The sequence below is a fragment of the Stegostoma tigrinum genome, chromosome 28 (genome assembly GCF_030684315.1).
Source record: "Stegostoma tigrinum isolate sSteTig4 chromosome 28, sSteTig4.hap1, whole genome shotgun sequence".
In the NCBI taxonomy this organism is placed as follows: Eukaryota; Metazoa; Chordata; class Chondrichthyes; order Orectolobiformes; family Stegostomatidae; genus Stegostoma; species Stegostoma tigrinum.
In genome coordinates this window covers 25,798,147-25,811,781 of record NC_081381.1, presented here as the reverse complement: position 1 = coordinate 25,811,781, position 13,635 = coordinate 25,798,147, and the positions used below count along the sequence as shown (strand labels likewise).

The window sequence follows — 13,635 nt, the reverse complement described above, 5'->3', positions numbered from 1 at the left end:
ACCACAGTGCTATTAGTAAAGGGAATTCCAGGATTTTGATAGTTCATTACTATAAACCTAGAATTTAAATCATTTGTAACACGGTTACTTCACCGTAGTTGAGATGCATATATGTCAAGATAAAATTGTTGTGAATATGTTTGGTTAGAAGATTTTACTGTCATTTGAAGTCAATTCACACATGAAGAATTGTTTTAGTTTCCTTTCAGTGAAATAACTTTTAAAATTAAAATTCATTATATTTCAAGACAAAAGTGAAATGAATCTAAGAATTGAAACAACTAGAATATTCGAAGTTAAACAGAAATCTGCACACTGATATAAAGAAATGTAAAGTTTTATTAACTGGTTTGAAATGTGAGGCGAATACATTCATAGACTGTTGCTAGGATTACTATTTGAAAGTCACCATCACCATAGACAGTATAACTATCTCACCAATCCATTGAGAGAGTGTGATTAGGGTAATCTTTTAAGATTCCGCCTCTTGATGTACTGTCTTACCTGCTAGCTGCTAGCTTTGAAAATAAATGTGAACTGAGTCACAATATAATTACAGGGTTACCAGTGGTTGAAGGATAAAATTCTAACTGAGGAAGGCAGACGACAGCAAGGAAAACTAAAAGAACTGCAGGGTATTGCAGAGCGACTGAGCTGCACTCTACCTCAGTTAGCAATAGGTAAGGATTTAATATTGCTATCTGGAAATTGAGAAAAATGATTGTTGTTCTTAGTAATCTAGAGCTACAGTTTTTTCTTTACGACTTTGTGACACCACATCATTCTAATATTCTGTGTCAGGCAGCATTCCTTCATCTGGCTCACCTTTTGGAAGCATAAGTGAAAAAATTTGGGCACACAATGAATGTGATTTTCTGACCACTTAGATTAGTGGTTATAAAGTTAGATGCAATTCATTCTAATTTCAAATATGCACCAGTACGAAATGATGCTCCTGATTGGAATGCTGATTCAGAATTTGTTCTTGTAGTAATCTGCATTCTGCAACTATGTTTAGAAGCATTTTTTTGTCATTTGGTGAAGTCAGTCCACATCAGAATAGATGTTCCAGCTTTTTCACATGCAAAATTTTAGACTGAAATCTAACTTTGAATGAAATACTAGACATTTCACTGAGGCAGGTGAAATTGCAATAAAGGAGCGTTCTGTCACATTTGAAATTCAGCCCAGATTAAGAGCTGTAAAAAGTCTTCATTCTGACAGGGAGCAAGGTTAGGGTTTAACCAATGTTTTCACCTCATGTGTCTGGTCAGTGAAGCCCCTGTCTTTTAGCTATTCTGATTTAATCGGATACCCTGGTTCTTCCTTGTGAATTTTAACAGCAACCAAGTACAATACCTTTGACATAAAATAACATCCCAAGGTACCAGAGTCCTCAGGAAAAATGGAAGCCAAACCAAAAAAAGGCAAGATTAGGATTAACCAAAGGCTGGGCTGACAAGGTCATTCTTGAGGGGAAATTTTAAGAAGGACATACACGTGAAGACCAGAAAAACATATACAAGCACCTTCAGACCATTGAGTGTAGGCAACTGAGGACATGCTGCTTGTGGTGGGACAAAGCAAAGCTAAGAATTTTAAGAAAATTGTATCAAAGAAAATGTGTTTGTAGAGTTAAGAGTGAACCAGAGAAATATTTAAGTATGAGGCTGAGAATTTAACTTTTAAATCTGAGATATTAGGAACCTAAGCCAGCATAGGTCACTGAAGTGCGAAGCGATGGGTGAGTGAAACTTGGAAAAAGAAGAGGTAGCAATTTAGGTTGATATGAGTGTGGAAGATAGAGGCCAGCTCGAAGATCATTGGACTAACTGAATTCAGGGATGACAGTGGATTGGATGAGAGTTCCATAGCAAGTAGATTGAGATGGAGTGGTGGAGGACTATTTTATTTACAAGTGGACAGCCTTTGTGATGAGAAGATATGAGTTCAGAAACTCATCTTGAGCTCAAGTATGATGCTGAGATTGCTGAGCATATAGTTCAGCCTGAGACTGCTGCCATAGTGAAATATGATAGCTGAGTTACAGACTGGGGCAATGGTGAAGTACTGTTTCAGACTGTCCCGATATCCTGACATTCTTCAATTTCAAAATGTGATCCAGAATCTGTTCATTCAAAGATATTTCTTAATCTTTTATGGTTTTAATCCAAAGGATTATTGCATTTAATTTTAAAACTTCTAAGGTTATGTTGTTTAGAGATATTAATATTTCTACGTGAAAGTAGGTAAAAAATGAAGCACGTACCAAACCAAAGCCCTCTCTGATGAAGGGTCTAGGCCCGAAACGTCAGCTTTTGTGCTCCTGAGATGCTGCTTGGCCTGCTGTGTTCATCCAGCCTCACATTTTATTATCTTGGAATTCTCCAGCATCTGCAGTTCCCCTTCTCAATTTATATTTGTGGGAATTGTAGCAATATATTGAAATCAAAAAGCATAATTTGTCATCGGAGGGACTCAAATCCCAGATTTGATCTTCTAAGGCTGAGAGAAGTGCCTATGTAGATGAATAATTGCTTCTCTCTCCCTCTCATTTCTGGGTGAAAACTATAGTCTCTGCTATTCTTGCACAACACTTGATGTACCAATAATAAGTTCTTCTTTGCAATTTAAAGAGATTGACCGATACTCATACACTTGTCATACTTCTTTGTGCTATCAAATAACCTAGAGGCAAAGTGACTGTAAATGAAACTATGGAAAGCAAAATTTATGGTGAATACAGTTCAAAAAAACATTGTACAGTCAGTCCCCATTAAACATTAACATTACATTCATGAAACAATATTAAATGAAAGATTTTCTGAAAACTGTTCTAGGTTCCATAGAACTGTCCTATCTGCAAGAAAATCATTGTGCACTGTAAGTTTAAGCACTGCCCATTGGTAAATTAGTATATTCCTAACCAAAATAGTTTTTAAAATATATTTCTGCCCACTTATTCTCCCTCTTGTTTGGCACCAGCCCTTGCTGACAGGCTTCCCATTTTAAGTTATCAATGTGCCGCTAGTGACTAAGATGTTAGTAGAAGAGATGATGTTTTCCACTGCTTCAAGCAACTGTTCTTGAGATCAACGTCTAATGTTCCAGATCATATTGATGGTAGGGACATTATTTCCTTCATGCTGTTGGGTGGTACAGCATAGTGTGGACCTGTTTCTGACAATGGATGATCCAGACAGAGTATATACAGCATTATATTCTAATAATCTTGTGTTTATCTTACAGCCTGGTGTTTAAGGAATGAGGGAGTTAGTTCTGTGCTAGTGGGAGCCTCTAACACTGAACAACTTCTGGAAAACATTGGAGCAATACAGGTTTGTATCAGTTTAAGTCAAGCAACTGTTATCCTCAAAAAGACGCAGGAATGTGTGTACCTTGGTTTTGGCTGTTGAGTAAAACCTACATTGTGTTGATATTGTTTTCTGCGACCAAGTGTGTTACCTGTCCAATGTCAGTAATAAGGACTCCGACCCAAAGCTGGAGAGGAGTGGAAGGGGAGGAATTAATTTGTTTTGGACCTCTTTGGTACCCATAGATAAGATTAAGAAAGTGGTTCTGTTCGGGGAAGCTAAAACAGTCCACACGTATAAGAATCTGACTGTCTGTCTTCGGTCTTGATAAGGAAAAGATTCACATTCTCATGACAAGATGGCTGAATTTGTAGCATGAATAGATATGAATTTGATAGCCATTTTAAAGTCAAGATTGGAAGCTGATCGTGAGCTGGGATCTGATTATTCAAGGGTATTTGACATTTCAAAAAGAAAAGAATACAGGTTGCTCTTGTAAATAAAGGATGTGATCAGTAGTATATGAAATGATCTTGATTCTACTGGGTAGACATAAGAAACAGAAAAAGATCTTCCTGGTGAAAGTGCTTTACAGGCTGAAAGACAGTGGTTACACTTTAGGATAGAGTATAAATGCAGAAATAATAGGCTATAGAAGATAATTTTATTTCCATATAGTTTAGATAAATCAAATGAGGGAAAAAATGTAGCCTGAGGATGAGTTCATGAATGTATTCTAAGCAGTTCTCAAAACAGTACATTCTGGAACCAACCCTGGTTATTTTAGACTTTGTAATATGTAATGTAACAATTTATTGATGACCTCATAATAAAGGATCCTCAAGTTAAGAGTGATTGTAACATAAGCAAATTTTCATTTAGTTTGAAGGCAAGAAATTTATGTCTAAAAGTAGTGTCTGAAATTTAAGGAAAGGCACTTAAAAGGATATGGAGTCAGTATTGGCTGAAGTGTAAAATAGGTTAAAAGTAAGATACTGGAGAAGCAGAAGCTAGCATTTGAGATAGTTTGTAGTTCTTTGGCTAACTTAAGAAGTTCAGGATGGAATCATATTGAAAGAAGTATTGAAATACAATGCTGGAAAGATTAGTGGTAACCCAGAAGAATATTGATATATTAGAAAGCAGCAAAAAATGGCTAAATACTAAAGAGGAAAGAAAAGTAGATCAAAAGGAAGAGAGAAGGCAAAGTGGGTGTAGGTCCCTTAGAGAATGAGGCTGGGGAAATGATGATGAACCAAGAAATGCAGAGAAACAAAATAAGTACTTTTGTACCAGTCTTCACAGTAGAAGATACTAATAGTATTCCACAATTACAAAAGATTTAAGGGGTAAAAGGACAGGCAATAAATACTAGAACTATCATTTGAGAGAAAGATGCTAGGGAAACTAATGGAACCAAAGACCAATTACCTGGATCTGATGCAATGCATCCTAGAATATGAAAGGAAGTAGATACAGAGATAGTGGAAGATTGTAATCTTCCAGAATCCTTAGATTCTGGAAAAGCCTTAGAGTAAGTACCAGTGTAACACCTTTATTTAGATAGGAAGGAGACAATAAAAGGTAACTACAGACCAGTTAGCTTATGCCTGTTATTGGGACAATGTTAGTGTCTATTATAAAGGATGTAATGACAGAGCATTTGGAAATGCATAATGTGCTCAAGCAGAGTCAGCATGGCTTCATGAAGAAAAAATTGTGTCCAACAAATCAACTAACATTCTTTGAGGAGGCAACAAGCAGTGTAGATAAAGGGGAAGTAGTGGATATAATATGCTTGGATTTCCAACATGTGTTTGATAAGGTACTACACATGAGGCTACTTAAGAGCCCACGGTGTTGGAGATAGTATATTAAGAGGGATAGAGCATTGGCTAACTAATTTTCATGCTGCAACTGTACAAAACGCTAGTGCGGCCTCATTTGGAATATTGCGTGCAGTTCTGGTCGCCCCATTACAGGAAGGATGTGGAAGCATTGGAAAAGGTGCAGAGAAGATTTACCAGGATGTTGCCTGGTCTGGAGCGCAGGCCCTATGAAGAAAGGCTGAGGGACTTGCGTCTGTTCTCATTGGAGAGAAGGAGGCTAAGAGAGGATTTAATAGAGACATACAAGATGATCAGAGGATTAGATAGGGTGGACAGTGAGAGTCTTTTTCTGAGGATGATGACTTCAGCTTGTACAAGGGGGCATACCTACAAATTGAGGGGTGGTAGATTTAAGACAGATGTCAGAGGCAGGTTCTTTACTCAGAGAGTGGTAAGGTGTGGAACGCTCTGTCTGCCAATGTAGTTAACTCGGCCACATTAGGGGCATTTAAACAGCCCTTGGATAAACATATGGATAATGATGGGATAGTGTAGGGGGAGGGGCTTAGATTAGTTCACAGGTCGGCACAACATCGAGGACCGAAGGGCCTGTTTTGCTCTGTATTGTTCCATGTTCTATAATAGAAGATATAGGGATAAAACAGGCATGTTCATAATGGCAAACTGTAGTGAGTGATGTGCCACAAGGATCACTGTTAGGGCCACAGTTATTTACAATATATATTAATGACTTGAATGACGAAAGTGAATGTACTATAGGCAAGTTAGTTGGGGACGTGCCACAAAAATACAAGAGAAGGCAAATGGTGAGGTTGGCACAGTTATACACAAGTGAGTGGGCAAAAACTTTGCAGATGGAATATAATGTGGGGAAATGTGAGGTTATGCATTTTGACAGGAAGAATAGAGGGGCTCAATATTATTTAAGTGGAGAAAGACAGCAAAAAGCTGCAGCTTAATTTGAGAAACCTTGTTCGTGAATCCAAGAGCGAGCATCAAAGCTCAGCGAGTAATAGGAAATGGAAATGAAATGTTGGCCTTTACGTCAAAGCGAGTAAAATCTCAAAGTAAGGAGGTTTCGCTAAAACTGTACACATTTTGGGCCCCTTACCTAAGGAAAGATAGACTGGCATTGGAGACACTCCAAAGAAGGTTCATTAGGCTGATAACAGGTATGTAAGGATTTTTATGAGGTGAGTTTGAGTAGATTGAAGCTGTTCTTGATATATAGAAGAATGAAAGGTGACTTTGTTGAAGCATATTAGATTGTTAGAGGAGTAGACAGGGTAGATATGGAAAGGCAGTTTCCTCTTACAGGAACAGTCGAAAACCAGAGGACATCATCCAAGATTTGGGGGGTGCGCATTTAAAACTGAGATAAGGAAGAATTTCTTCTGAGCGTTGTGAATCTTCGGAATTCTTTACCACTGAGTGCAGTTGAAGCCGGGACATTAAACATGTTCAAGGTTGAGATAGATTTTTAATTATTCAGGGAATTGAGAGTTATTAGGAAAAGGCAGGAAAGTGGAATTGAGGTTCATCAAATCAGCTGTGATCCCGTTAAATTTTGGAGCAGACTCAATGAGCTGAACTGCTCAAATGTCTCATTGGGGGTGAGTGTGATAGAAGATTAGTGAACAGGAAACAGAGCCCAATAAACTGTTCACTATAAAATTGGAAAACTGCAACTTGTGGAGTGCCACTTCTGAGGCCTCAACTATTTATAATCTGCCTTGTAATCAGATTTGCTTATGATACAAATATAAAGTAGGGAGGCAGACACAAATATTCTGCAAAGGAATATAGTTTATAATTTTATATTCATTGAGTGAGTAGACTATTGACAAATAGGAAGTACAATGTCGGAAAATGTGCGGTTGTCCATCTTGGCTGGCAGATTAAACAAAACAATATTATTTAAACAGAGAGCAACTACAAAATGTTGCAGTGCAGAATGTTCTGGATGGCCTTGTACATGAATCACAGAAGGTTAGCATCCAGTTATAGCAAATATTTAGGAAGTCGATTGGAATGTTGCTCTTTATAAAACTAGAGACGTTGGTACAGCACTTTGGTGAGACTGCACCCTCATCCAATGCAAAATTTTGGTCTCTTTCCTTAATGAAGAAAATATTTGCATTGGAAGCAGTTCAGAGAACATTCACTATCCTGATTTTTGGCATGAAAGGATTGTGTTATGACAATAAGTTGAGCAGGTTAGGCTTATACTCATTGGATTTATAAGAATGAAAAATCACATTATTGCTTTGGCAATACATTAGTGAGACCACATCTTGAATACTGTGTGCATTTTGATCTCCTTTTTCAGGAAGAAATGAACCGGAGATGATTCAGAGGAGGTTTAGTAGATTGGTACATGGAATGAACAGATTGTCTGACCAGAAAATATTGAATAGGCTAGGGTAGGTTTTTACAAAAGCACGGGTGATTTGAATGAAGCTTTTAAGATCCCAAATTGTTCTGATGTGGTGGACATATGCTTGAGTCCAGAACTAGGAGACCCCCTTTTAAGACTTTAGTAGTTCTCAAATTTGCGTTATGGGAAATCGCCATAGAAAATGATGCTATAGGGAAATCGCTATAGAAAATTGCTATAGCTGTACACCAGAAAGTATACACTATCCAAACAGCGTCCACTATTTATCAATCGTGTTACAGCTAATTTGCATTAACGAAACACACATCATAGCAGAATATGTGTATTGATTTTAGGGAGTTTGATATCTCAGTTATGCAGTATAGGCAGTGATGATTTGTAAGTAAATTTCTGAAAGTTTATTGAGTTTATCACAAAGCAGTAGTTGAGATATGGCACATTAGTTATTAAGGTAAAGAAGTATACAACCACAATAATTAGGGTGTTCACTGATACCAGAGGACAAGAGACTGTGAGTGCAGTTTTGTTGATCTTGTTAACGTGATGGGGGCAATAACCTGCTCTGTAGCTGTGGTGGTAGTGAACTCCTCCTTTGGTCTTCCTCCTCTTTTTCTGGTTCATCTTCCATCTGCCTGATGAGGACTGTTCAATGAAGACTGCTGTCTCAGGATTACCCAATAAGATCCGCTTCCTGAAAACTCCCCTCTGTCCATGAGCACTTACTAGATTGCATCTCTCGGGATAGGTAGCTTACACTGTGTCAAATAAATTGTCCGAATGCTTTTGTCCAATGGCATGGGACAGCTATCAGGACACGGGCAGCTATTGTCCTCTTTCCCACCTCCATTCAAAAGTTTGTTTTCATTCCTTCTAAGAACAAAATCATCTTATTGTCAAAAACAGTACACTAATAAGATACCTTTTGTATCTTTTGATGCTATTTCAGTGCGCATCATGATACCAGTAAATCTCATCATTTTTCTTTTCATTATTCTACAGTAGAATTTTGAAAAATGAATTGTTTTTTAAAGTTTAAAGTTACTACTGTAGTTGCTGTTAATTGAAATCTTATGCTATGTAGTAAATAGTAGGAAAATCCAATTTTTAAAGGTCCCCAATATCCAACAGGACGCAGGTGAGACATTTTTTTAAAGGTTCGTGCTCCCTTGGAAGTCTGTCTCAGAAGGCGATTGAGATGGAGTCATTGAATATTTTTAACACGAGGTGGATATATTCTTGTTAGGTGAGGGAATCAGGGTTATCTGGGCTAGATGGCAATTTGGAATTTAAACATAAACAGATCAACCATCATTTTATCGATTGGAGCTGGCTTGTAGGGGTGAATGGCCCACCTCAACTCCTAATATATGTTTGGCTAAACATTTAAGTTTTGGAGGAGAGCTGACAGGATAAACTCAGACTGGAGGCGTTCTTTTGGGTGTTTCTAGTACTAGGATGCACAATTTTAAAAATAAGAGGTTTCCAAATTAGACCATGAGAGAGAAGCGTTGAGCCATTTGGACCCATCAGCTCTGCACCACCAATTGATCATGGCTGATATGTTTCTTAACCCTATTCTTCCGTTGTCTCCTCCATAATCCTTGATCCCCTTACTAATCAAGAACTTACCTATCTCTGTCTTAAAGACACTCCATGTCTTCGCTTCCAGAACCTTCTGCAGCAATAGGTTCCATGGATTCAGCATCGTCTGCCTGAAGAAATTCCTCCTCATCCCAGTTCTAAAGTGTTGTCCCTTCACTCTGAGGCTGACCATTGGGTCCTAGTCTCTCCTACTTTTGGAAATATTTTTCTTCACATCCTCGCTATCCAGCCCTCTCAGTATCTGTAAGTTTCAATGAGATCCTCCCTCATCCTTCTAAACTCCATCGAATACAGGTCCAGAGTCTTCAACAGCTCTTCATATGACAAGCCCTTCATTCCCAGGATCATTCTTGTGAACATCCTCCGGACTCCCTGTAATACCAGCACTTACTTCCTTAGATATAGGGCCCAAAATTGCGCCAAAATATTCCAAATGCAGTCCAGCCAGAGCCTTATTCAGAGCAGTACGTTCTTGTTGTTGTATTCCAGTCTTCTCTAATGAACGCTAACATTGCATTTACCTTCCTAACTGCCAACTGAACCTACATGTTCATCTTAAGAGAATCCTGAACAAGGACTACTGCTAAGGCCCTTTATTCTTCAGATTTCCAAATCCTTTCCCCATTTAGAAAGTAGTCTATGCCGTTTCTTCTGACCAAAGTGCCTAAGTTCCTACTTTCACATAGTGTATTTCATCTGCCACTTCTTAATCCACTGTCTCCTAGCCTGTCCAAGTACTTCTGCAGCCTCCCTGCATCCTCAATGCTTCCTGTCCCTCCACCTATTTTTCTGTCATCTACAAACTTCACAGCAGTGCTGTCTTTTCCTTAGTACAGATGGTTAATGTATAATGTGAATAGTTGTGAACCCCAACAGTCCCAACACTGACCTGTGCGGAACTCCACTAGTCACTGGTTGCCATCCTGAAAAAAACCCCCTTAACCCCATTTTCTGCCTTCTTCCAGTCAGCCAATTCTCTGTCCATGCCAGTACAATGCCCCTAACACTTAACTTTTGTCTTATTTAGCAGCATCCTGTGCAGCACCTTGTCAAAAGTCTTCTAGAAACCTAAACAACTGTGACATGTCTGCTGGCTCTCCTTTGTCTCGCTTGCTCGTTTACAATAGTGATGAGAATTTTTTCTCCGAGAGTTGTTAGTCTTTGGAATTCCCTTCCTCAGAGTGCAGGAGAAGCTGGTTCATTGAATATATTCATGTTTGATTTCGATTTTTCATCAAGAAGGCTGTCAAGCAGTTGTGGGAGTAGGGGAGAGAATAGCAGGAATTGAGGCCATAATCAGATCAAGCATGATGGGTCAAATAACCTACTCCTTCTACTTTTTTTCTAAATAATTTTACCAAAAAGCTACGTAGGGATACAACTAACAGATGTATAATGTCCAAGAGTTGTATGATATTTATGGAAGACACTGACAGATCATTTTGATGATGAGCCCCACTTACACTGAAAAGAATGAATCGGTGTCAATTTTCCCATTACTCGCACAGCTTGTCAACTGGGATACCAGCACGACTGTTCGGTAACTGAAGACTAACTGATTATAGTTACAGTTGTCACTTGTTACAGGAACATCCAATTCTTTGTGGTCTTCCTCAGATTTGCCCCTGAAATTGTTTTTATTTCTTGTTCTCTCCTTCCCAATCTTCACCCCTCCTCTTCCCCTGATCTGCCTCCTTGCTAGAGGACATTCTACTGATGATGGTTGCCTTGCAGTATCTCACTCAAAAAGGATTTCTTCATGCAGAAACAATAATTTTTTCAACAACAGCCAACCCAATTCCTGTTCTCAGCCAGCACGCACACTTGCACACTTCCAGCAGAGTTTTCTGGATTATTTTCCTCAAGAGTTCAGACATTATGGTGTCCTTGAAATCAGGTAGCTCAACGCAACAGATAGCATTGTTGTATTTGTTACTTCACATATTGGTTTCCTTGTTCTGAAGGCAGGCTGATATTAGTTACCTGCAGTGGAAAGTTCTTGATTCCCCAACTCTCAATACTTGCCACCTTAATAGTGCCAAATTTAGACAAAATGAGAGTAAATGCTGTTTCAGTGCGCAAGACTTTGGGGTAAAATGAAATCAAGTACTATTATCTTATTCTTTTCCTCAGGTCCTTCCCAAGTTATCCTCATCAGTTGTGCACGAGATCGATGGTATCCTGGGAAACAAACCATACAGCAAAAAGGACTATCGATCTTAATGAGGGAGTCAAATGGGCCTGGACTGTTATCTTTCAAAAATAATCTTCTTTGCCTGCTCAAACTGTAACTGAAGTTAATACCAGTATGCTTCTGACAAAGGAATTAAACTTCAAGGTCCTGATGCTCCAGAAACGGATCAAACAAGAAAATATATACCACAAACCAGTGCTGACAAGCCATAGCTGGTTCACTGGGCTGCCTGTTACCTTTGCTAAGTTTTTAAACTTATTCTTTTCTTAATGCAGAAATATCACTGGATCATAACAGGTGTTGCATTAAAATTAACATCAGATTTGGCTGGTTTTCCCTGTGTTGAAAAACATTATTTTAATGAGGAGCTGTTGCTGGATACGGAATCTTTTGATCATGAATATAAAGTATGGTACGCTGCTGGAGCCTGCAATTCATAGATTTGACCGTAATCTAATTGCTTGTTAGGAAACCTAATCAATTGAGGTTTTTCCCCAAAAATAGTATTGCGGGATTCCAGATCTGCACACTTGTGTATATGTTATATACATGCAATTTTATATATATATATATAATATAAATATACATATATATAAATATGGGCCACAAGTTCAGTGGCGACCTTTCAGATGCCCACAACTGTTAAAGTAGCAGAGATGCTGATTTGAAAAAAAAACAATATAACGTAATCTTGAGGCACTATTGAGCATTGTGTCCTGACAACCGGCTGTATATATATATATATATATATATGACAGTAAGAGTTTGGTTTCACTTGCCAACAACACGTAGGACTGTAGATTTAAAATGAGCAGTGACTCTTGACTGATCTATGCATGAATCTATTATAATCAGGATCTGTGTGTATGTATATGCTGCTGATCATGTAAATGCAACGAATCCATGGGCTGTTTTGAAAAGATCATATTACAATAAAAAGATTGATATTGGATAGGTTGGGGTTTGGACATTCAAAGAACTGTAGCAGGCTGGAGTCCTTTTTCCCTGGTGTTTATTTTTATTCTTCCTTCTACCGTGTTACATCCACCCTGTGTGGCACAGAGCAACGGTCAGAATTGCTAACATTTTTGCTGAAACATTAAACCAAAGCCTCATCTGCCTGTTTAAGTGGTTCAAATGTATTTTAAAGATCCAGTGGCACTATTCAAAGTGGAGCAGGAATTTCTTCTGGCATCTTGACCAATACTCCTCCCTAACCTAGTAGGTGTGAATATACATCAATAAAACATGCACATTAGCTAGCTCTTTAATTCTTTGTTGGAGCTCTTGTAATCTGTAAAAAAAAATGGCTACCTCATTTACACAAAAAATGTCACTATTATTTTCAAAAGATGAGATATATTAAAAATTCAATAAACTCAATTTTGTTTTAGCTATGTTGACCTTTTGCCCCTGATCAACTTATGGTTCTTCCCAAAGGAAACATGATTGGAGAGTACAGAGTAAAAGGTATCCTTTGCTAATTCCATCTAATCGTGCAACTTAATCCCTCTGGAAACCCATGCAGTTCTACTGAATCATGTGGCAGAATGATAATCATATACTTAAGGGCAATTCAGATTAAGACGTTACTTCTTTTGCTTTCATCATTGCCTAAGGGGGCATCATGTTGTTTCCTATTTCCTCCTCAAGCCTTCATTTTCCAAGGCATTAATATTTTGCTGAGGTTTGGAATGATGCAGCATAGAAGGTCAAACAGTACTTTGTGTCTCTTCGATGGAGCTGTCCAGTTAATTCCATTTTTCTTTTCTTTCAAACACAAATCTGATCTGCAGTTGAATTTGCTTTCACTGTAACGTCCACCCTATTCTAACGCACTGCCTTAGAGCATTCCACATCTTAAAACTTGCTGTGTGCAAAGGAAAAGGTTCTTCATCCAATCTGCAGTTTGTTGCCCATTAGTTTTAATCTACGTAACTTTTTTTCACTGAAACAATCTGTTTATTTACTGTATGAAAAAGTTATGATTTTGAACGATTAAATTTCCACTTAATCATCATTGCTGCAAGGGCAACGACTCTGCATGCACTGCTCACAACACAACTGAAAGTCTTTCATCCTGAATCCCACGCCAGTGAATCTCTTCTGCACCCGTTTTAAGGCACAGAGCACCATATTACAGAAAGGATGCCAGAATTAAACACAGCTCTTTAGCTAGAACTGAATGTGATATTATTACGGTTAGTATTCTGATCCTCTGTTAATAAAGCCGAGTGTCCCATATGTTATAACAAGGTGTAGAGGTGGATGAACACA

General features: G+C 38.3%; 1 protein-coding gene across 17 annotated transcripts in view; it reads left to right on the top strand.

Annotated features, from left to right (window-relative positions):
- Window positions 1-12,310, top strand: part of kcnab2a (potassium voltage-gated channel subfamily A regulatory beta subunit 2a) — a 275,606-nt gene extending 263,296 nt beyond the window's left edge. For all 17 annotated transcript variants that reach the window (XM_059655603.1, XM_048561311.1, XM_048561316.2 and 14 more), the window contains 3 exons: window positions 560-680; window positions 3,250-3,338; window positions 11,298-12,310. In XM_059655603.1, coding sequence (XP_059511586.1) covers window positions 560-680; window positions 3,250-3,338; window positions 11,298-11,387 — 300 coding nt within the window. In that variant the 3' untranslated portion in view covers window positions 11,388-12,310. The remainder of the gene's footprint in view (window positions 1-559; window positions 681-3,249; window positions 3,339-11,297) is intronic.
- The last annotated feature ends 1,325 nt before the right edge of the window (window positions 12,311-13,635 follow it).